At 42.3% G+C, this 25,740-nt stretch overlaps 1 protein-coding gene across 2 annotated transcripts in view; it reads right to left on the minus strand.

Annotated features, from left to right (window-relative positions):
- Positions 1-25,740, minus strand: part of trim62.1 (tripartite motif containing 62, tandem duplicate 1) — a 35,033-nt gene that overhangs the window by 8,182 nt on the left and 1,111 nt on the right. For both annotated transcript variants that reach the window (XM_086040392.1, XM_086040393.1), the window contains 2 exons: positions 24,922-25,445; positions 1,993-2,088 (listed from right to left, as the gene is read on the minus strand). In XM_086040392.1, coding sequence (XP_085896518.1) covers positions 1,993-2,088; positions 24,922-25,329 — 504 coding nt within the window. In that variant the 5' untranslated portion in view covers positions 25,330-25,445. The remainder of the gene's footprint in view (positions 1-1,992; positions 2,089-24,921; positions 25,446-25,740) is intronic.

The raw sequence follows: 25,740 nt of genomic DNA on the forward strand, positions 1-25,740 counted from the left end.
CAGGGCGGGACTCGATTCCACGCTGGTTGCAAGACGTGTGTAACAAGTAACACTAAAGCAAGAGTGATCTTCAATCTGGACCTTTATCTGGATGTACACTTCAATCTAATGGGTTCCTCTTTGTGCCGCCCCTTGACAATGTTGTGAGGACATCAGTTTTGTCTTGAGGTCGTAGTTCACACAGAGAATTTCATGCTCGCATCTTATGCATTTCACTTTTGGTTGTAATAGATGGGCTTCTTCCTGAAACCCAGTGCAAGACTGTCACTTATGGACTGCTGACTAGTAACCTGCGTAGACGCGAAGCAGGTGTCTCTCCTATGGGACGCTCCGATGTAGCGTCATTGTTGTTTGGTGGATTACAATCATTAGGGCACTTTGTTGTACAAAAACTACTTTGTCTCTGGATACTATCAATCACGCCTCTGAACTTTAAGATTTAATTACAGCGGACTAAAAATTCCCCTCTCTTTCTTTGAGTGGGGGCAGGTATGATCTCTGTGGGATCCCCTTAAATGTGGCAATTTGTCAAAGAGTGAGACAGTTATTACATTAGGGCAGGCTGCATCCCAGCCCTCCTAGCTAGTTGATGAGTGGAGTGGGCGGATGAAGCGGCTCGATGATCAGTCTCGCTGACATGCCGCTGAGGCCCAGCAGAACGTGACGGGACCGAGCAGGTGTCTGGAGCCCGTGGAGACGAGACGCTGGCTAACTTTGGGGCAAGCGTGCAATTAGCAAGCGGATCCCCTGTGGGTACGCGAGGAGATCACAATGTCTATCCCTCAGAGAAAGACTCTTCAAACAAGTATTTACAATGCAATGTGAGGTGGCCACCTTTTCAACAATTTCTCCTCCACCTCGAAGCGTGCAGGAACGGGCGCTGTCGGCCGCAATGAAACACGCTGCCCTTTAGGTGAGGAAGGAACAGGAGGAAACAAAAGAGGAGATTTCGAAATGCCTCGGAGACAAATGTTGTGGCGGCGTGTGGCCGTCTTCCAGGCAGGGGCAAATGGATGGAAATCGAATGAGATTAGCGCACTGAAGAGTGGATGAAAGAACCGTATCCCGCAGTTAGGGCACGTCAACATAATGTGTTGGTGTCACTGCGACAGGAAGTGATGTGCGGCTCCAATTTGGCACAGCAGGTGTGTCGAGGCATTTCGGTCTTGATGTGTATAGTCTCGTGTAATGTCACACCGACTCTCGATGGAAGACAGCGTTTTTAGAGAAAACGTGTATTGGGTTTTTTTTCCCCCCGTCGATGACACCAAACATCTGTGCACCCACAATGTTAAAAAAAAGGGGCGTGGATGGTGCATTGCAGGGTTTATGTGTTTGGCTTGTGAAAGAGTCTGGTTGAACATTTAGCCAGTAGGAATTGAGAAAATCATCTGTTGCTGACTGATGCAATACCACAGATAGGCCTAAGGCCTCCAAAAAATATTGTCTCAAAGGGAAAATCCGAAATAGAAATCAGTCATAAAAAGACTGGTGAATTAATGTTTTTACGTGACATTTTAGTATAGTTACTGTTTTTTTTTTTTTTTTTTTAACTGTACGTCATTCCGGAGCATACTGAAGGTCAGCTCATATGTGAGCTTTGCAGAAGCCTGAAAACGATGCTGACCATTTGAATCAGGTGTCTTGGTGGAGGGAAACCAGAGTTTCCAAACAAGTCAAAAAATGCATCATTAAGAAGAAAAAAAAACCCCATATATAAGTCGTTAATGATTTTGTTTACTTATTGCATATTTGAGTCAAAGAGATGATTGTAAATAGTATGGAATATCTTCGTATTAGTTTTCACGGAATTACAGACCGGCAAAAGTGTATTGACGCACACGCCTCTGAACACGCTAACCTAAGGTACACTGTATACAATTATTCAGGATAGCCGACTTTGTCGCTTTGAAATGTATGAGCGCGCGTTTTTATAGGGTAGCCGGGAGAACGAGAAGTGTTTTGTTTTTTTAAGGAGAACTGCTGCAGTACCTTGGTCTCAGTGAGTTGTCTTTGCAAGAGCTGCAGGGCCTCGGTGTGACCCTTCTCGCTGTCCTGCAGGTTGGTCAGCTGCTCCTTCATCTCCCTCTGCAACACAACCAAAAGACAAGCAAAGGCAGGTCAGCGACTTGTGATGAGGTCTACCCGACTAACACTAACAGATAACACCCTTCGTGGTAATATAAAACAATCCTTGATTCGCTACTGGCGTGCTCAAATCGTGCCTCCTTGGACAGCTACATGGAAATGCTAATGAGCCGTTTCAGCTCAACTACATCCTGCTCTGTTTATCCAACTTCGTATTGTTTGTTGCTCTTGCTCGCTCTGCTTCGGCACAGATTGAAACCCGCAGCTACAAAACAAGGAATGCAGATAGAAAGCCAAGACGTGAAGAGATGGCATGAAATCACAGGGGACGTCGGTTGGCGTCAGAGGAAAGTGGGTCTCGTCTCTCGTCGGGGGCTCACGCTGGTTCCGCTCAGGCCTCCTCGGGTCCCCTCACGCAAGGAGCAAGACTCGGCGGGGGGCGGCTGAGGCTGCTGTCACAAAGAATGCGGGTTTACACAGATCCCGTAAGCTGGAGCATGCACGCACATCTGGCACGAGCAGATGTTCTCTCATTTTTTAATTAGCACCTGCTGGATGTTGTTTGGCTCAGTTTCTTGTAATATCTTACTCAGTCGTATTATGTCTCCCGCTTTCCTGGTTGGGTGGTTTTAATTGAATGCTGTACTGGGATCAGAATCTGCTCACTGACCATCATCCAAGTCCTTTACCCATTTGCTGGGTCTATCACACAGGTGTCAGCCCATTTCTGATGCAATTTCTCAGAAGTGCGGGTGTCAGAAGTGGGAGTACCAGGGTCTAGTGGGTCAAAAGAAACCTACACACTAACCAAGAAACCCAAAGTCAGGCTGCTCAAATTCTCTAACCAGACTGCACCCAAGCCCAAGCGGCTTGTCCTGTTCTAATGGTACTAGTAACTCAGCCAGCTCCGGGGTCTACTGCACCGGTGTGCACCAGTGCCAAGGGTTATTCAAACCTGTCACTCCATAGATAGCCAAGCCCATCCCATCTTCTGACACAATTCCCAAATGTCAAGGCAGTAGTGACTTACCTCAGAGTCACACCTGTGTTTCTCGTCTTGTAAAACTGGATCACGGACCGAGACAACAAAATAACCTGACTGTTTGGCAAGGGAGCCAGATCGCATACATGTAATGACTGTCCCATCTGGCCAATGTTAAGGTTCTATCCAACAAGAGGTTGAGCGATCCGAGGACCCGACAAACATGGTATGCCATTTCTATTTTTTTCCCATTTCAAACTATGTTTGACAGAGTTTTGTGTTACAAGCATGGTCTCTGAACAAATTAAACTCCTATTCCAAGTGACCGTTGTACTCACAATCAACAGGGTTGAAAAGAACCAGACTGAATGAATGAGTGACGGGACAAAAAAAAAAAAGGGATACACACAATCAGGTCTTCCCATAAGAGTGGCAGGTGTTATCGCTGCAAAGGAAAACTTGGCGACCGCGCAAGCACGCTAAACAAAAGCTTAAACACACTGACACACACTCAGAAAACAGTCACCGAGTTGAACCAACAAATATAAACGCATGCACTCGCAGGCGCACATGCACGCCCGGTACTTTAGCGAGCAAGTCAAACGTGACAGCCTTGTTGTTCAGTTAACATTCAGTTTACACGCTTGTAGTCAGGCATGTTGTACAAACTACGGTGGTTTATTAGTGTGACGCCAGGATACACCCAAACATGAATAAAGTCGCAAGTTGACATATCACAGTGATGAATGAGTGGGAAAATGCACTTTTCAGCTTTGTTATTCAACTTTATTCTGAATACGGTGGCCAATGAATGAGAATGAGTGTTGTCATGACGACGACTTTTTTCTCTCTCGCTGGGTGACACTTCTGTCACACAAATCACATATCAAATACATTTATTTACCATTCTGATTGCTCTAGTAGTTGGCAGTGGTACACCAGTACTTACTGCAGCTCAAAATGTCATATCATTATGGAATAGCAGCAGAGACATTTAAATGACATAAAATCCCCAAATTCCCAAAAATCAATGTAAGTCTATACATAATCTTTTGTTCTTTATTGTTAAATATTGTCCTAGAATCTCATTATGTTTTGCAGAAGCTCTATTTAGAAATTTAAAAGAGATGTTGTTCACAAACGCTGTCTATCCACAATTGGTCTGTGAAGCAAGTGCAGATTTAAAATATTTTTTTGTAGAATATCGTCAAATTATTATAGAGTTTTTTGAAAAAATATCGAGATTTTTTTTTTTTTTTGCCCATGTCGCCCACCCCTACACAAGCGTCATCTATTTCATTTTCCATAGTTGCCACCTCATTGCTTTGCTCGGGTGTCACCTCTCTTGAACACCTACGGCAGCACAAATCCCCCAAATAGTGCTGTCAGCTCAGGCGACTGTGAGGTGGGGGTGGGGGGGGGGGGGTAATCACTGAGGTACTCAGCTGAAATAAATATGAGAATAGATCTCTGCTGACAGAGCAAAAGCGTAACAATTTAAAACATCTAAGGGGACGTACGCAACAGGAGTACTTAAAACACACAAGCTATTCATTAGCACACCAGCTATTCAAAACTCACTCAGCTCAACAGCTTGCTACAAAATTAGTCGAAACACTCTGGCTGGCGGCTGTTAAAAAGATGCTGCATTTCTCCTCTCAAGGACACGAGGAGAGGGAAAACAAACGGCTGCTGTACGAGGTGGGGCGATGTGGTGGAGAGCGTGACTCTCCATGTTAATGATGGCAGTGCGGCAGCTGACAGACTGACCGAGAAAATGTGCGACTCTGCTATTATGTTGAACAACGAGGAAAAAATGCGCAACAATGATGAGGGAAGCTAAAATACTCGATACAAGCCGAAAGTGACTGAAATCAGTAATGAACTGATTTTTGTAACATAATTTTACATTTCATATTGCTACCAGCAGGTAAGAGCATTTGATGCTGGATGTGTTGCTCCTATAACCACCACTAAAACCCAGGCAGGTCATGTGTCTATTCAGTGTTTACACCTTGGGGTGCCCTGTAATTGGAAACCATCGACTACGGCTTTGAAACCTGGCCACCGCAGTATGGAGGCGAGTCGAGCGGAATTGTTAAGATGCATGTACTGTATGTCTAAAATATCACCGACAAGATGTGCTTTTGCCTTTATGAATTCTCTATTATGGCAAAATAAAAAAATTCCAGCGACGTACTTAAAAATGAAATACCTCGAAGTTAAACAGAATCCTAATAGACGATAGGTATGACTCATGGTAGTAACAGGTGGATATAGAAAGTGAACACACCCCTCCAAGAACGCAGGGCTTTTCTGAGGAGTAAAAAAAACCTACCGGGATTTATTTAAAAATGTTTTGGTATATGTAACATGAATTAAAGCTGCGAGCAGTGAACAGCATGGACGGAGGCTTTAATACAGTTTGACGTAAATTTGATTTAATCTCACACATAGGACGTTTGGTCAAGCACCGACCTTGTGGAGCTGCGTTGTTAGTCATCCCATGTCACTGCCACGCTTTGGCCACCAGCCAAATGAAAGCTGTTTATTTTGCATTTTAGCACGGTCCATTTGTTTAGTATTTGTGGTTCAAATTTGTTAGACATTGGGAAAAAAAAACTCGTGAAAGTTCATTTTTTAATCAAAAAATGACCAAAATGACCCTGTAATGACCACTTTAAGACAAAATGGCAGACTTCCCGTGTCTTTTCCAGCGTGCGTTCTTAAAGTGGAAGTCAACCCAAACATATTTGTTTGAAGAATATGTTCTATGGAGGCCCACTAGTTGAAACAAGGCATTCCGATAAATATTGCGTTTGTGGAATAAAACTTAATCCACCCGTTTTTAGCCATCTCTGGGGGCGGTCATTTTGTCATTTCTGTCAACTGAAAATGACATCACAGTTGCTCAGGGCTCAGGTAATGACCAATCACAGATCAACTGTTTTCTGAAGCTGAGCCGTGATTGGTCGTTACCTGAGCAGTTCTGATGTCATTTTCAGTCGACAGAAGTGACAAAATGGCCGCCCGCTGAGATGGCTAAAAAGGGGTGGATATTTTTGCTTAACTGATATTCCATAAAAGCAATATTAATAATAATGGCGTGTTTCAACTAGTGGGCTTGCATAGAAAATATACTTGAAAAAAAAATATGTTTGGGTTCATTTCCCTATTAAGACTTTTTATGTGAGTTTTGCTCATCATAGACCATCAGTACCATTTTTTTTATGTTCCAAAGTAAAAATGGCAGTGGGGGCTGAGTAAAAAAGCCCCAAAAAACTATTCAAGGAGTTCAGCCGAGCCTGTATCATGTTTTTTAATGCTAATTCATTTCATTACAAGTGTCCATATTTTTGGGCAAATGAATATATTTGGCACTTTCAACGTCCAGCTATTAAATACGCTGGAAAGGATATACACCAACAGTACTGTACAATGAATCCCAGCCTGTGAAGTTGGCTTCATTGTTGCTTCAACCCCGTTGAAATTCTCATGCATACATTGTTAGGCCTCCACTCTTCCATCAGGTGCAATTGCATAATCCGCTTAAGTCTTCTTTGTGCTATGGAAGAAAAGGCCTCCAAGTGACCGACAGACATTTTCTTTGGTAGTGCAAAGCTCTTGAGTTTTTACTACGACACGTGCGCAAGGGATCGGATCTGATGTGCCGGTGCACTGCAGGTGCCTGGAGAAAGATAAAAAGCAGGTGGCTAAATCCTAAAAGGGACTTGTGTTCATTTGGTTTTGTGTTCACTTCGCTAGTTTGTGTTTTGGGCTATTGTTGAAGCAAGTCTCTCACCTGTCTGCCTGATCAGGCAGACACAAGTCTGATGTGACACTTGGCCAGCATGTCAGCATGCAGAAAAGGTGCAAAACAAAGAGCTCATTTCATTCTGCCAACCACGCTTGCACTGAAATCACAGTTGATATATAGTGAAACTAGGGATGGGCTTTTGATTCTGTTACCCTGGAACTAACCATAACCCTAAATGACCATAAATTCATTCACTGCCATTGACCAATTTATTTGTCTTTTCTCAGTCCAGCCATTCAATCCCAGGAATTTATTGATATTTTTTTCAAAATATAATGTAAAAGAAGACCTGAAAATGTCTGGCAGTGAATGAGTTAATTTCAATGGATACAACTGTTTCCAAACCGAATCTGAGATCGACCATTATGTCGGAATATTGGACACGCACTCTGATTTTTACAATTCGAGAGACCTGACACACGGTGAGGAAAAAGTTGGCGCTTTTATGTTTATGTGGATGACAGGACAGAAGCGGTTAGCCTCACTAACTTTGGCTATTCCGATCTTCATTAGTTTTAAAATATTCAAACGAGCGGGACCATGGGACTGGCGGCGAGGAACGAGAGCAGCGGCGCGAAGCGAAGCTTTGTCGACCAAAATGTTATGTCCAATAATGCACGGGTAACAACTGTGTGATAATGAGAACTTTATTTAGATCACAACATTCAGTTACGCACCAACATCAGCACACTTGTGTTGCTTTACTACACCGTCCCAATATGACATACGGCCTTACTAGGCTTCAAGCGTGTGGAAAGATTTGACCAAAAATGAGACCAGGATGAACGTCATACGTTTTCTAAAATACAATAAGAGCACAAGTGAAATATATTTTTCTATCCAGGCTACAACATTCCTTCTTACAACATGCAATGCTATAGAACATAAGATTAGAATGTTGTCTCAAGAAAAATATGCATCACATCCCTCTAATTACAACAACTCCATTCTGTGTAAAGGTGAGTCATAGTTTTAATCGTGTCTTTACGTATACTGTATTAAAAAAATATATAGGACGTCATCAATTAATCGACTTTGACTGAACAATCATCACATTAAATAAAATTTTTAAAAAAGTCATTAAATCCCAACCCACACCACACAAGATAATGGCTCAAGTTAACCGTGTGGAGATATTTTATTTGTTATTGCGTAATTACTTGCTGTAATAGTGTAAGGGGCGGGGGGTCGCGGCCGGAAGGGTACCCAAGTCAAGGGTGGAGGGTTGCGGCCAGACCGGCAAAAAAGGGTCAAGTGCCCAGCTCTGCTGTCCTGTGAAAAACACTTATGTCTATCTTTTTTTAAATTTTCTTATTTTTACGTGAATGGTGTTTCCGCGTTGCAGACATCGCATTAACGTGAAAATAAACAATTTTTCCAAAATCGGACATAAGTGTTCTTCACAGGACAGCAACGAAAAGCTGAAAATTGTCAGATTGCATCATGTCGTGTTTTGTATGCATGACACTGATAATGCAGCCCTTCCCAGATGAAGGATGTCAATTCCAAGGCTCACCGTCACTCGGTGCTCCGTGCTGAAGGGCTTTATTCATTATTTATAGCGTCTAAAAGTGCACGCTTCCCCGTGGCCCTGCATTAAAAGCAAACACAAATCCCTCTAACCGTCCATACTGATGCCAGCTTTATTATTCTGCCCAGCTCCTTCAGGATATAAAGGAGAGCGTTGGGTCAGCATGATGAAGAACCAAACAAAACATGCTCTTTCACAGGCCTGAATAATGATTTGCCTACAGGATGGGAAATGTGCTCTAAATATTATCTGACATCCCACGGACTTAATTCCCATATGCAGGTTGACCAAAGATGAATGCTGCAAAACTCGCACACCACTGGGACATGATGCCCCTCCCCTCCACCCCTATTTTTGGAGGAAATATGTTTCTTAAGTGTACTATATCAGGATAAATTGCTTTATAGTTTACTGATAAACTGTGATGAAAACTTCTAATGGTTATTACTGAGTACTTTAAATCCAGTAATTATTTGGAGGACTACGTATTACTTTTACTTAAGTGTATTTTAAAAGCCTTTTCGCACTGCACTTGAGTTTTCTTTGCGTTTGCCGCGGGGCAGCATGAAAGGACAATAGCACACCGATGTAAGTTTGCCCATTTTTGGAAGTGCTTTCTCCCTACTAGGCAGTAACAGCGAGGCTATTCCCAAATATCTGGTCGATTTCCGTTAGCGCTCTGAAATCACCCTGCCAGCCCCTCTCCTATTGGATGTGCCTTCTGATGTCAACTCAACGCCACTCTCAAATTGAACATTTTTCAGTACAAGGGTGCGTCACGCTGCGGCAATTGTCCATCTTGACGCAGTGTTCCGATTGACAACTTTTTTGCAGTCATCAGTAAATAGGGCGCGCCATGCAAATGACGACTTGGGGGTCTGATGCTCTACTTCATGGAGCGAGGATGCTCAGGCAGTATGCAAATTCAACACCCCAAACTGGAATAGCGAAAGAAAACAACACTGCATGTCAGTTTGAATATTTTCCCCATCCTTCAACTGTAAGAAAACCATTTTGAACAACAGAGAAAGTTTCACACAGCCTTTCCCCCCCACGTTCCGTACACACTGTTTAACTCATTCACTGCCATTGACGAATTTACTTGTCTTTTCAATTCTGAAAATGTCTGGCAGTGAATGAGTTAAATAGCACTGAAACAGAATGGAGTGTTGACGGCATCTAATTATTGGATTGCGGGAGGCCGTGTCACTGTGAGAAAGCGCACAAAGTTGCGGCAATATAAAACCTTTTACGGGAATTTTGAAGATCTTTGTGGCTGTGTGTCAAAGAGGTTTACGATGCTGTAATGGAAATGAACCAGATATGATCTGATAATGTCGTTGAATGAAAAAGCAGCATGTGGCTCATGATGCAAGGGCATACTAAGCTTGTGAGAAAAGGTTCCTGACTGATGTCACAAAAGATCATGCAGTATGATTAACATAAGTGTGACACCAGCCGTGCGTGAGTGTTTAAAAAAAAACGTATATACTGCATTCTGTGCGGTGCTCAATTTCTCCTCCCACTGGCAAAGTTGTGAAGCAAAATGACAAATACTGCCATATCTCAATTTTCAACTACTGCTACAACAGACACACGCACCGTTAAAAATAACATTCAAGAATCTAATCCAACCTCATCTTAAATTCACATAAACAGATTTGTTGATTGGTTTCTGAGGATAAAAGCATCAACATCTTGGCTCTCGTTTTTTCTCATTTTCTCCTAACAAACAACCGAAGAGGTGGCCGGGCGAAGTCCACGTGGAGATGAATGCACAAAAACGCTTTCATCTCATCGCTCACCCTCCAAAAGAGAGGGGTGGGGAGGTAAACGCCCTGAAAATGACCCTGAGATGTGTTTGACTGCCAGAGGAATTTCACAACAACCCAATGAATGCCAGAAACATCTTTTTTTTTTTTTTTTTGAAAAGCCTCTTACGATTAGTCAGACCTCTAGCAGTCAGCATGTTATTAATATAAAACCATGTAGAATGTGTCAGGAACACAAATCACCCGGTGAGGAAGCGTGATGCTGCTTGGGCCGGATGGAATGGACGCAGCCAACTGGTCATTGTGCTTTACTTGTGCGCAACAAGCAAGCTTCCGTTCCCGCAAAAACAGCTGACCAAATTAAGTGCACGTCTGGCTCTTCTGCCAACAGCCAATACATTATCAGAATGAAGTCGCACTGTAAACTAACACCACATTGATCTGTGAATATTCAGTGCAGCCTGCAGTCAGGTATGTTATTATATCACGTGAAGACTTTTAATCATATGCATTTTTCTTTTTTTAACTTACAGTTTTTAGTTTTAATCATGAGGTGCTACTCTATGTTTACTACTATTTTGGTAGAATAATTTCTTACACCAGCTGGACTTTTCATCCGATTACTTCCCATGGTAATTCTTATTTTCTTAAATTAGAACAGTCCTTCTCAAATAGTGGGGTGGGCCCCCTTGGGAGGGTGCGGTGCGATGCCAGGGGGGGGGGACATGCTCTTTTGTTGACGTATTAGAATAAAGTGTAATTGCACATGCACTACAGTAGGTGGCAATGGTGCTCTCATTGCCAGAGTGTGCGCAGTAATTATTAGCTTAAAGTTGTTTTTTGCACTGAGCATGTGCGCACAAATCACAGAGCAGGAGATATGATGTGCATTTAACAAACCCTTACGAGACACCATGGAAAAATACATGGATTAAAAGAAAGGTCAAAGCAGACTAACAACATGTTAATAAAGTTTTTGTTTTTTTTATAAGTGAATATATTTCTTCTCTCGTTTCTATTTTCCTTTAATGTTAAAAAGGACAGCGCGTTAAGCACAGATACTGTATAACAATTTATTAGGCAAATGATATTTATAGTCGCGGCCGAGAGTTGGGGAGGCGCAAAATGTTTTCTTCCTCTCAGGGGCGCGTAACAAAAAATAATTGAGAAGCACTGAATTAGAACAACTTTGAAGTTAACCAGCATCACGGAACGGATTGTCTTTGACATTGTCTTTGCCACAACAGTAGCGCATTTGTACCAGCTACCCCGACCGACTCATATGCAATTAACTAGCACTTACAGCTTGAGTTCATAATAAGATGAGGTTTATATTAAACTACAGCAAGCATACATTTGGACTGAAGCTTGAACCTTATTCCCACTGGAGGAACTGCCTCGTACTCATACTGCCGCGAGGTAGCTCATTTGTTATACATTGACACTTAAGCAATAAGTCACAGCCGCCTGACAGCCTCTGCTTATTAGCCTGACCATCGACCTAAATAGATATGGGTACCTAATGGCATTATGGCTAATAGGAAAGAAAGTGTGAGGGACTGTAAAGCTCATCACACGGCAATTAGGGCAAATTAATGGTACTAGAGTTGCTAACATAAAAAAACAAATCACTGACTGGACAAACCATTAGGTACACTTTTGTACTATGGATAGTTATTAAATATTCTGCATTTAAAATATTATAGGTTTTCAAAGATAAATTACCTTACTTAAACCTTTAGGATTGGATGATCTTGAGGTTGTTAAATATAGAACTCAAACCAAATTTTAGGCCCGCAAGAGCCCAGGTATGTCAGCAATAAACTGTGTGCATGTTTGACCTTTTCCTTGGCTTTTGGAGCTTCTTTGGAACACAGACATCACGAACATTCAAAGACACCGGCATCACCATATACTGCCAAAAGTATTCACTTGCCTGCCTTGTCTCACATACAAAATGAACTTAAAGCGGGAGCCAACCCAAACATTTTTTTCAAGAATATGTTGCCAGCAGGCCCACTAGTTGAAACACCGCATTCTGATTAATTTTGCGTTTGTGGAATACAAGTTAAGCAGCAAAATGCACTCGTTTTTAGCCATCTCTGGGGGCGGCCATTTTGTCTTCTGTTGACTGAAAATGACATCAGAACTGCTCACAACGACCAATCACAGCTGACCTGTTTTCTGAATATGAGCCGTGATTGGTCGTTGTGAGCAGTTGTGATGTCATTTTCAGTTGACAGAAGACAAAATGGCCGCCCCCAGAGATGGCTAAAAACGAGTGCATTAACACTTATTCCACAAACGCAAAATTAATCAGAATGCCCTGTTTCAACTAGCGAGCTTGGATAGAACATATTCTTGAAAAAGAATGTTTGCGTTGACTTCCACTTTAAGTGACATCCCATTTCTAATACATGCAGTCGGGTTCAATATGACGGTGGTGCACCCTTTGCAGCTATAACAGCTTCCACTCCTCTGGGAAGAATGCCTATTCGTTTGGCTATTAAGAATGTTAAAAAGCAATAACGATTTTTTTGGGGGGATGATGGCCTACTTTTGTGATTCTCAGCCACATCTCTTCTGTGTGCAGCAGGCTTTAAAAATTGCCTGTACTGTTAATAAAGGTTTTGTAACACTGCAGTTCGACTGGCTGCCTGAAACTCATTGCGTGAAGTGTTTAATAAATTCAGACAGCAAATTATTCAGTTATTCATTTATCCTTAAATTTTCCCCCATAATTAAGGAAATGTCAAACGCTAATCTGTAGTTTCACTTAATCATTTACTTTATGATTATGGTTTTTCCTTTGTAGTGGTGTACAAATGCAAAGCACCACACAGAGATTTTTCTAATATTCGCAAGTTGCGACCACCCATAAATGCTATCTTTTGTATTGGATCTTATTATTTTGTGTGTGTTTACCTTATATGGCTTGGCTAGTGGTGTTCACACTAACAGGAAAAAAAAAACTGTGTTCCTTCCAAGCCTGGTAATTGGTCGAACACTGCTCTTGCTTAATGTGACAAGATTCCCCTGATTCAGTAGATAAGGCGAGACTGAAAACGAGAATGTGGGAGTGCCCTGAGCGGTGCCTGAGTCATGCGGTGTTCCTCTGCAGCAGGACTTGAGCTGGAAACACAGGTTAGCAGGCAAACAGAAATTCGCCATCATTCCCTCAGTTCGACAAAAGAGACGTTGAACAGGTAAACGATCTGTGGCTTCAATTGTGGAGGAGGCGGTTGGGCGATTGGGAGCTTGAGTGAAGACTTCCAATAGCAGCTGGTCAAATTAAATCATCTGCTGCAAATCACAGGGACGGGGGAATTACAACAGATTACGGTCCGGCCATGCCCGCTGCCAGGGAACAACGGTCTCTCTAATCTATTTTAATTCCCCAGCTAATCAAGAATTCAGCAGCGGGTCCACAATCCCAAACGAAACATCAAAGTCACATGATCAAAGCTCATGATACATATTTATATTCTTTAGTTTACTGGTCTGTCAGCCTCAAAGGGAGGTAGAGTGAAAGCCACATCTTCCGCTGTCTGCTCACATGTATTTAATGTCATCTGTGTGCTGCTTTCACTACTGATCTTCATCACATTCCATTGAGGAAAGGCCTCACTTCAAACGGTGGAACTTTAAAGGGACCACACTTCCCTCTTTCAATCACTCAGGCCACTGAGAAGCACCAGGCGACCAATCGTTATATAATCACAACGAAATCAACCCTAAGTGTTACATTTTTGGAATTCAACCGACATTTTCTTGAAACATTGACTCAAAAAGTCTTGGATGTTGGTGTAGCACATCACACCAGGCAATAGCAAATCTTGTGAGACTTTAGCTCACACTTTATCTCAAGAGATAAATCTCCAACAAAGAGCAACTTTTTACTGTGCCAATGATGTGTGTTTTGATTAGCAGTGAGAGACAACAAATTTCAATTTCAGAAAGACCTACACCACTAAGTGACAGGAACGCTCTGCACACACCTTTCCGCTCTCTCGATTACGACTCCTTTTACTGCGGTGAAATAATCCAAATTTGTATGCAAGTCAGAATGCACCGAAATCCATCACTAACACAGTACTAAAGTCATGACTACGATAAATATTTGTAAGAAAAACACTTTTAGGCAATAATTATAAAGCAATCGAATGAAAAAGTGTAACAGACCTTCTTGTACTGTACAGCATTATTAGACTCTAGCCCATTGCGCTCTATTCGAACTATGCTATGCTAACACAATAGGAAAGTCAGAATTACAGTAAATATTTGTAAGAAAAATACTTCTATGCCATTTATATAGAAATGAAAATAGTTAATACAGCAGGAGCTAAGCACGTTTTCTTGTATTATTGTTTTCTTGTACGTATTGTGCCACTAAGCACACTACCATTGAGGCTGTTTGTAACCTCAAAACGTTGTATTTGGCATGTATCATTACCGTGGTAAAATGAGGGCCACTGAATTACATGAATTGCGCATCTTGAGTTGACAAAGGTTTAGCAATGGTGGCAAACAAATAAATCGTCGGGGAAAAAAAATGCATTGAAATTAGAACAAATTGAAAGTCAACAAGTGTTACTGAACTGACTTGGGTTTCACAGTATAGTGTATTTATTATGATCAGACTGGACATTGGTCAGATGTTGCTTTTAGCTCCGTGCAATCTTTTAACCACCAAAGCAATCTTTTATTCCTTCCATTAAAATAGCTTTAAGGGCATGTGCACAGACATTTCTGATGCACAGCAGATACACCAACTTCTGAGTGTCACTTAAGCTAAGTGCGGGCCAAAAGTAATCATCTTAACAAGACAAAATGTTGCCTTTGATGGATGCACTACCAGCTCCACTTTCTCGGATAAGTGCTTCTGTTTATCTCTTAATCTACCGACGATACGTGCAGAGATAAACAGTCTGTCCTGCGACCTGCATCCTCCGTGTTGTGAGGATAAAGAACTTCTCCCCGAGTGAGATCTTTAGGATTTCCATTGCTCTCATGGAACATGACTTTTGGAACATGACCGTATTGCGATTCAATCTCTCTTAGCTGTCTCAGGGGCACCGCATCCGTTTTTTAGCCACATTTAGAAGAGGCCTGACTCCAATATGAAGATATTCTAATTCGATGACATTTTTAACCCCCTCTTAATGCTGCCATGATGCATATCCCAATTGTGGCACTTGAGAGCAAAAGTTGGAAAACTGTGAAAATCTAACCCTGATCAATGACGTATATCCACAGCCTTGTTGACCCAAACAGCACACTCGTGATGGTAATGTCTAAGTATGGTAGATTCAAGATTCGCACAGGCGATTAAATAAGGGCAAACAATTTGCATAAAGCCTGGCTCACACGGCAAAATTTTAAAATTGCCGTCCGACTTCCAAACTCTGAGAAACCCCACACGTGACGAGATAAAAATCACGGGGATAACAGTTTTCAACGTATCATGTGTGGTGTGCTACCACATGGCAAGATCAACACACCACACACGAACCGATCCATTCACGGATATTCTCACATCAAACAGAAAATCTCGCAAAACCCTTGACATTAAATGTGACTTTCACTTCCAAACGTGACACAAAAAGAAAAAAAGACGCTGGCCTCTGTTGCGCATTGACTGTTTTGATTTTGGATTCCCACCGCGCTTTCTTGCCACCTCGTCAACTCGCTTTATGAGTGGCTGTACGTCACTGTCAACGGGCTGCGTGGTCGTTTGTTCATGGGGCACACCACAAACGGTGCGAAGTCGGGCCCAAAAAATGAGCTGATATTGTTTCCATTTCTGTAGACGTGTACTTGTGTAATTTAAGACATGAAAATTCGATAGGCAAATTGCACTTTATCTTTGAGTGTGAAACACTCCCAAATTTTATGATCTATAAATACTTTTTTTTTTTTTTTAATCTGTGATGCAGTGAAGCTGAGATAAGTGAACCACGATAAAACTTCGGACGACTGTATATTTTTCCCGGTCGGTACGCCGAGTTGCCTGAGCAATAACTTTAATACCGAGTCACTGTCTGTGCTGGAAAAAATGGATTGCTTTGCTAAACTGGTAGGTTGGAGATGAACTCATTAGTCACTGACAAAAAAAAGCAAACATTTCTCACAGCAACGACCGGGCAAGAAAAAAGGAGAAGACTCTAGGCAAAGGAGAGGGACCGCTGCCGAGAAAAAAAGGAGGGCAGGCGAGGTGATGCAAAACCACAAGGGTGGTGGGGGCGTCATCTGTGGGTGCCCTTGAGAAGGCCTGACTCATTACTGCAGAGGCACAGCCAAGCGTGGCGGCAGCGGCAGGAGCGACAGTCGGGAGAGTGAGTGGCAGCCTGGAAGAACACTTCAAACGGGTGATGAAGACCGCCCGGCGCGGTAGGGATGCAGGTGGCAGAAATGCAAATATGCTTTCATATTTTATGTGTCTGGCGGACTGGTAATAGGCCAGCGAGAACGGTGTTAATAAGAGATGACACGCGAGGTGCATCTGGATGCTTTCAATGGCAGAACTGCGTGGGTGGATTCACCACAGCAGTTATTTAAGTCTCCAGCAGCGTGGGCTTTATTCTACCACACAGCTGCCAGATGCTCTTATTCCTTCATATGCCGTCCATTGTATCCATCTACTCTTCAAATATGCTCTAATTAACAGTATTTCCCTGCCCATCATGCATCTGGTTGTTTGCTGCTGTCAAGTAGAGTGTAAAGACTTCTTTAGGGCAAACAGACAGCAGGACTGCTTGGTCACACACACACACACACACACACACACACAGTCTCAATCATCCAATTAAAGAGGAAAGTCAACCCAAACATATTTTTTTCCACAATATGTTCTATACAGGCCCAGTAGTTGAAATAAGGCATTCTGAATGATTAATATTGCGTTTGTGGAATATAAGTTAAGCAGCAAAATGCACTCACTTTTAGCTATCTCAGGGGGCGGCCATTTTGTCTCTTCTGTCGACTGAAAATGACATCAAAGTTGCTCAGGGCAAGAAGATATTCTTGAAAACATATGTTTGGGTTGACGTCCTCTTAAGGAGATGGGACTTTGTGCTACAGTACGACTGACGAGTGCAGTGCCACAATTCATGCAGAATTAGTTATGCTTTAGAGTTATTTTTGTAATGGGGATATTTCATATCATTGGTTTTTTAAGAAGTACATTCAATGTAATCTCCATTAATGTGGGAAAGGAAGCCAGAGTCACCTAAGCACTTGTCAGCCGGTTAGTGAACCCCAGGAGAATCGTAAAACACAATCAAATTAGTATACTGGCGCAGGACTTGCTGGCATCCACAGCTCATACCCAGACACTCACCACACATATGCTGTTTATTTCAATGTATTTAAATGCGTTAAAACATGTGGGAAGGTAGTGAGGGCTCACTGTATACATTTCTGAGAGTAAAGGCTGAATAGGAATCTCGTCAAGGCAGCAACTTCCTCACAAGCCTGTTATCGGGGCTTTGTACTTCATTTACTAGGTCCGCCCACAACCTATGATGATAACCTTTTTAGCGATTTAGTGTTATCCATCTGTCTGGATTATTATTTAAATTTGGTAGCAATTGGATAAATTCTCAAGGACAACTTTGTCTCTGAAGGATCCCTGAGAATGTCCAAATTGACCCTAAAATGGAAGCCTCGAACCAAAAATAGCAGACATCCTGTGTCTTTCCAGGCATGGGTTCTAGAGACCTTTATGTGCATCTACTTATGACAACTACATTTTCACCAGAAAGAGCACACATGCAAAATTTACTGAGCTTTTGAAAATAGGAAGGTTTATCAAAATTATTTATTTGACCTAATGACAACCGTGCGAAATGGTTTCAACACATACTTGAACCCCGATTAACTCTACTAAGTATTCCGAACCCATGTTTTCACTCGGTTGGTAGTGCTTTAGCGCCAAAGCTGCAAGTTTCACAAACTCAGCACTACAAGCTCTGCTCTTAACTGAATGCACAGTGTATGAAGAAGGTCGTGCCCTAAGGAGATCCATACATCACATTCAATAGGTTGTTATGCACTGACCTTCTCTTCTTAACAGAATTACTGGACCTCTTCCAAATTCAGGTAGGGTATATTTCATATTTAGAGTTGCACTGTACTGCATCACCCCCCCCCCCCCCCCCCCCTCATGTTGAATTCATTGCCGGGTTACACTGTGTCCTTTGCACTGCTTATAATGTCACACTGTTTACACATCAGCCACAGCTACCTACTGTATCATCATCCAGCTAACAGACCTTGTATTATGAAAAACACATATCAGGGTTTACCTTTCTGGGTGAACGAAACCGAACTGTTGCCGGAAACTTGGCTTTTACTGTATGTTGAGAAATCAGTGCACATAAGCAGATATGTGCTGGATGAATGTCTGCCAGTTGTGTGTTTGGGGGTGTGTCGCCGTCGGGAGCTTTTGGAGGCTTGTTTGTGCATCGCAAATTTGGCCGAAGGATGCGAACCAGCGGGAGGTAAAGCCACCGCATGCAATACGCCTCAAGGCCGGAGGTCAGCCGGGTGACATGCCAGGCTAAGGAGATTACAAGCCTGATACAGACCAACCAGGGGCTGCACTCTTTAGTGGCCCTCAGCAAGCATAACATGCAGTCAACATGCAATGCAGGGGATCCTCGCTATATAGCGCAGTTCCGTTCCTATGGTGGTGACGTAACATGAATGTATCTGTAAGCTGGAATGGACCATAGTCTATTGCTAACCAATTTTAGCGCAGCAGTACAGGCATGTTTAAAGTAGATAATCGGTATGAAAACACTTGAAGGCCATAAATAAAAAGCAATCGAATGCAAAACAGTAAGTGAATGAATATTGTGTTAGCATGACCAAATATTCTTTGGCTGCTGCAAAAAACTCAATGCACACCAATTGTAGCCTCGAAATGTTGCATGTCGGTATCGTCGTAAACTCCCTGTGCTCAAATTTGGTCAGAAACATGTCTCGAGACTATATTTGATTTGATAGTTAGGGGTTTGGGGTTATGGCTAGGGTAAGGGTTGGTGTTCAGACTAGAGCGGTCTCTCTGGGAATAGCTTGTTCTTGTCTCGAAGCGTAAACATAGCAGACTCAGGATTAACTCTCAAAATCAAAACTATGTGAACAGTAGTGCTTGATCTGTACATTGTATATGTATTCGTGTTCAGGCATGTTTATACCGATACACTGATATACTGATACTGTTCCTTGAAAAATCTTTTAAAAAGCACTTAATGAAAGGGACTTAGCTGATTTCCAGCTGCTGGAAATGTCTAATAATACTGTTTTGCTCAAAAAAGCGATATCATACAAGCCTTAACATCGTCACAAGCTGCCTTGATCTTGACTTGGTCTGAACTCCGAAGAGTCTTGTTTTATGTGGTCTGGGGTGGAGTATAACATTAACACATGCAGTAGGCAGCAATGTAAAACAAGCCAAGGCCTCAATATGTGCCACTAGAGCAAAGTCTAATCGGGGTGGGAGTGGCTCAGTTCACAGGGACTTAGAGAAAATTCAAATGTGACTAATCACTGGAGAGGCTCCTGAGCTCTTCCAATGTGCATATAAACAAGGCAGTAAAACCCCAAACTCCTCAGGATTCTTGTTCCTGTGTAAACCCTTCATTCTAGAATTTTTTTTTTATTGTGTTTAATGCATGCGTGGCACTACACCGGTCGTAGGGGGTACCATGGCCCCATCAGAAATCGATCTATCCCGCCTTTGAAGTTCAAAAACAAAACCTTACAAGTAACCATTCCGCTCCAACATAATTCCTGTTTCCAGGTTTGTGCTGCCGCTGTATCCTGTGTGTGTTTGTGAGGGTAGGGAGGGGCAGGGTGAGTCTTACAGTTACTTGCGTGATAGGTTAGATTTAGGGTGCATTTGGAAATATGCTTTGAGTGCGCACTGATTCACTCTGACCGTTTGGAGACTCGGAGTGTCGCTCAAATTTGCCGTTCGGTTATTCAGAGTGCATCAAAAACGGAGTGTCGGTGTTTGCACTAGTCGGGTTAGGGTTAGGGCCAATCCTATCCAATTTTATTTATTTTACTATTAACAATTTTTTGTTATGTTGCGATTCGAAACAATATTTCCTACGCACACTTGTTCATTTTTTATTAATGACGCACATGGAATAAATACACTTGTCCCATTTTGGATGTCTTGTCTGTTTACTGGCAAGGCGCATGGCTGTCAGGTGCTGTCTGTCATCACTGCACTTGGCATTTTTTTTCTATTTCTTTATAGTCACTTGTATTAGTTTCAACTATTTTGTTGATTATTCCTTGGCCAAATTCTACTAAAACGACTATTATTTCAAACACGTTTGTGGTATGTATCATACTTAAAACTAGAGAACCTCTCAAGTAAGTGAAGTTATAAATATCGATTTTTTTTTTTTCTCAGCCTACCCACATATCGGTCAAGCCCCTTCCTTCGCAGACAAAAAAAATCCTGGCGCTGTGCCTTTAATGTATTTCTGTCCTGTAAATATAGAATGCTCCATATCATATCGGAACTGAATATCCCATCGGGGGGGGGTCTAACAAAGATTTGCTGTTGTTCTTCTTTCTCTTATTAATGAGGCTTTTACTGGAGTAACCTCAGCAGAACGAGACCTTGGGCCGGGTTTATTTTTGTTTTGTCTTGGAACAAAGCTTGCGAAAGAAGACTCACAATGACACACGCTGGCAAAGCAACGCCACAAACTGTGTCCTAACCTCTCTTGTAGTTCATCTTGCAGGCAGAATAGTGTCTAGCACATGTATGGAAAGATATTTGTGGCACTGATCATGAAACAAACCAGAGTGAGTCAGTGGAGGACGTGCTTGTTGAGAGGGCGATTCAGTGAGGTGATGACGCAAGCCCACGGCACTGATGGTAAGAGAGGACCAGTGCTGCACTCGTCCGTAATGCGCCCTTGTAGGTTCTCTGCTCTATGGGTGCTATACCTATGAAAGACGTTATAGGTGTCTAGAATCCTAAATGCATCTAACCAATTTCTATTTTTAGGGTGATGTCATCAGAATTTAGGCAAGACAAACTTGGAACATCCTGGACTGGTCACCAATCAGTCACAAGGCACATCTCCAAACCTGTGGCCGTTGGCCCTTTCCCGAGTCTTCAATAAAACTAACATGCAACGTGTATTTGGAAAGCAGGAGAAAGTTGGAAAGCTGGTTTCAACCAATCAGTTAGGATTTGTTGTTTTTAAAGCAGACCTTGAAGTGGAAGTCAACTCAAACATTTTCTTGACAATATTATGTTCTATGCAGCCCCATTAGTCTAAACTTGATATTCTGATTAATATGGTGTTTGTGGAATATGAAATAAGCAGCAAAATCCACCTGTTTTTAATCAAGCTCAGGGGGCGGCCATTTTGTCACTTGCTGCCGACCAGCTGTTTTGTGAAGCTGAGTTGTGATTGGTTGTTACCTGAGCCCCGAGCAACTCTGATGTCATTTTCAGTCGACAACAAGTGACAAAATGGCCACCCCGTGAGATGGCTAAAAACGGCTGGATTTTGCTTCTTAATTTATATTCCACAAACAGAACTGTATTCAAAAGTGCTGTGATTAGACTAGTGGGAACGCATACAACATATTATTGTAAAGACATTTTTCGGGTTGACTTCCGCTTTAAAAATATCAGAAAAGCTCATGGGCATGTCCTTACCTCCGAGCACCCGACGGGTAATATTTGAACAACAGATAGTGAAAGAATCTTATCGGATCCCCTGCATGTACTGAACTGCATGAACTATTAAAATCTATGCGAATATAACAGATATGAAAACTATTTCATTCCTCACTCAACTTAGTTAACCAACATCCAACAGGATAAGGTCTGAATGGATGTGGATGAGCAGGTGTATTGCACTACAATAATATGCGTGCGGTGCGAACATGTGATATTGATGTATGATTATTTGTATTCGTGTATGCAGCTGTCCCTTGCTGACAAGACAAATTTCTCCTTCAGGTGGCCAAACCTTGAAAAACTCCACACAAGAAGGCGTCAGGTAAGTTTCAAAGCCAGATCATTTCACTGTGAGAACATGCCACTTACTATTTTCAATATGAACAGGAAGAAACAACACTACCGGTTCTCCGCAGCCTGAACATGTAATTTTGGCACTTGAGCATTGTTGATTGATTGTGCCTGCAGGCGATGTTCTTAAGCGTTGCTTCTATCCGACACGCCGTTCCTATTCCCTCGCTGGCAAGGACCAGGAAACAATCGCAAACCTTGAACAAGCTGACCACATTGTGATGTCGAAGATTAATTCTACACAAATAGACTTTCTGGAGCCGTGCTTTGGTGGTTTTTCTTGTAGGAGAATTCCCACATGAAGACACTTGTCGGCCTAGAAATCACCACAGGACACTGCTTTGTGTCCTATGCTCATACTCCCTTTCAGTGCCGCAAATCTGGGAAGGCTCCAAGGCTCCGGTCAGAATACAAAACGCCAGATTGTTGAAGAGCTTCCGAGCCGCAGGACAAGCTGCTTGAATCCGAGGATAGAGAAACATCATGTGCTGCGCCTGATTTCATGTCCTCTATCGCGGCACAATTTTAACTTTTCTCAGGCTTCAAACACACAGGCTGATTGCAATCGATATTAATAGTGCTTTCCAGATGAGCATACATGAGGGACGAGCAATTTCATTTAATTTCCTTGATCGAATAAGGAGAAAATAATGTGGAATTAATAGACTGTTTTTGTTTTTTTTAATGCTGATTTCAACGAGGAGTGGAAGTTTTCCTTCCGACCTTAACCAGGAATTCACCAAATTGAAGGTTGGCATTGAATAGGGAATTTGAATATAGTTGGGGAAAATATATTTTAGTATAATACTGACAAAAAACAACCAGTGTAAATACAATTACAGTGGCACCTCAATGTACATGTGCCCCCAATTTTGCCTCCCAGTTTTTCCTGTTACAAGACATCGCTTGGTCCATTATTTTAGCCTTTTGTCACGATCCACAATTTGAGGTCCGAGCAAGCTTCAGTTATGCAACCACTCAAGTGATTTTTTTTTTTTTTTTTGCAATTAAGGTACTGCTATACCCTTGCACATGGGCAATGAGAGCTATCTATTTTAGAAGGATGTATACTTATGACAAAGCAAAATGTTTGTATTTATGCATCGTTTTTAATACCTGATACCTTTCCATAATTTTATTTTCAATTCAGAGATAATTCCACTGGAAATGTTCCAACACTTCGCAGCGGTCCATGCTGTAATTGGCCTTTTGCCCAAAGTCAGCTGGGAAAGGCTCCATCTTCCCGCAACCCTGAGCAGGATATGCGATCAAGAAAATAGTTTGGGAGAATCTCACCAAATGTTCTGAAACACTGATTTGATACCACTGTTGTTGTTTTTCTTCTTAAGGCCACAAACTTGATGATCAAACCAACAACGGCGCATTGCAGTTAAATAGTGTACCTCGCACATCGACATTCAATTGCACACCGATCAATGCCATGACTTTTGCGCGCATCTACATCAGTATGGACCAGTCAAGACATTTTAAGACAAGCACTTTTACATTCTGACTTTTACATTCTGACATACAAACTACCAAGACACCAAGGGCCATATAAAAAGAAACTGGAACAAATTTTGCTAATTTACCCAGTAACCCACATTAAATCTCCAGCGAGCCATCAGTGGGACGTGGCCCTTTCTTTTGGTAGAACATTCTGACATTTTACTTGGAAAATGAACCTGTACTGCATCAGATGTGTATTAGGCTTCAGTGGAAAGAATCATCATTCCATGAAAATGCTGTGTGGGTTGTGTTGTTTGTAAAGGTCATCTCACTGACTCACTAACAACAATAAAGTAAAAAATAAATAAAAATAAAGTAAAGATGATGTTATTTTTATGTCATGTTGTGTTCATCAGATTATGTGCGTGCATACGTGTTTATACAGCGCCTTTGTCTAAAGAAGTTGTTGATCTTCTGGATTACGCCTCCACAAATAAATTGTGTTTGGGGTTCATGCAAGATTCGTCAAGGAATGTTTTCATGTTACATATTGTACAAGACATAATGTATGCAGTGAGGAGAGAAGAAAAATGACTCATTTCTGTGTGGATTTCATTTCAGTGAAAAATCACATTTCCCCAATTGTGGCCCTTCAGTCCCTCGAATAGAAAATGTGCCCCATTTTGTGTGCCTGATCTAACCAAGATAAATAAACTACTCCCTCAAAAAGATACTATTTTCCAAACAGGTGTAAAAAAAAAAAAAAAACAGTGGCTCACAAATTGTTCATAGCACATTTGAACTCCCTTACGAGTAGCAAAAGATTAGGGAATTTTTAACATGTTCAAATTTTCTTTGCAACAAGAAAAATCACTGAAACTGTTGGCAAACATCTGGCGAAAGTCTTACGAACATTTACGACATTGAACAAACCCTGACGAACCCTGACGTGAACGCAACAGTCGCTGCCTTTGAAAACACACGCAATTGTTCGCCGCTCAGAGGGATAGGGATTTAATGGATGTACTACTTGAACATAACACTTGAATTATTTGGACAAGACATACACAATAAATGTCATTTTGACGTTGGAGCAACATTGTGTGAGGATGAGCCTGATAGAAGCTCAGGAAATGTCAGCCTCGCCCTAGGGAACAACCAACAACGCGTGTGTGCGCGTGCGTCTGTGCATCCGTGCGTGCGCCCTACCTGGATCTCTTCGTAGGCCTCGTCGATGGTGGTGACCTGATGCTGCTCGTGAAGCGCCGGCTCGTCACAGAAGAAGCACACCAGGCTCTTGTCGGTGAGGCAGAAGAGCTTGACCTTCTCGTGGTCCTTGCAGGGGTACGAGCAGCGCTGGGCGTTGAGGATGGCGTCGAGCGGGAAGGCAGAGTAGCGCTCCACGATGTTGGACAGTTTGAGACTGGGCGACAGCAGCGGGTCGGCAAAGGTGCGTCGGCACTCGGGGCAGTCGCGCGCACCGTGAGGCTCCTGCCGGCTCCAGTGCTCAGTGATGCACTTGCGGCAGAAGTAGTGCTCGCACCCAAAGCTGACCGGATCCTGGTAGATGCTGAGGCAGATGGAACACAGGAGCTCGTCCTTCAGACAGCAAGCCATTTGCGATGAAAAGGGGAACGTCGCACCACACCCAGGCACGATTTAGTCCTCAGCTGTGCTATTCACTGCCATAGAAGAGGAACAATTTGGAATCCTTTGTTCGTTTCTTTTTAAATCTGTTAAAAGACAGGAAATAAAACATTAACCACGGCACAGTTTTTGGTTAAACATTACCTGCAGTGAAAGTGCAGCGTCACGTAAGCTGTCATTGTGTCATTTTCATCAACATACGATAGCGCTCACTTGGAACTCTACACAGTGATCCAGCCTGTAACCTGGCACTAAATTCAACAAAGAAGTGGAGGATACATGATACAATAAACAAAGGACAACAATGGAGGATATTTTGTGTTCTTTCTTCCATTGAACAGAACAGCAAGTGGGAATTCCCTATCAACTTTAGCTAGATTC

Source organism: Filicampus tigris, chromosome 9 (assembly GCF_054856515.1).
Source record: "Filicampus tigris isolate MCC_2025a chromosome 9, RoL_Ftig_1.0, whole genome shotgun sequence".
NCBI lineage: Eukaryota > Metazoa > Chordata > Actinopteri > Syngnathiformes > Syngnathidae > Filicampus > Filicampus tigris.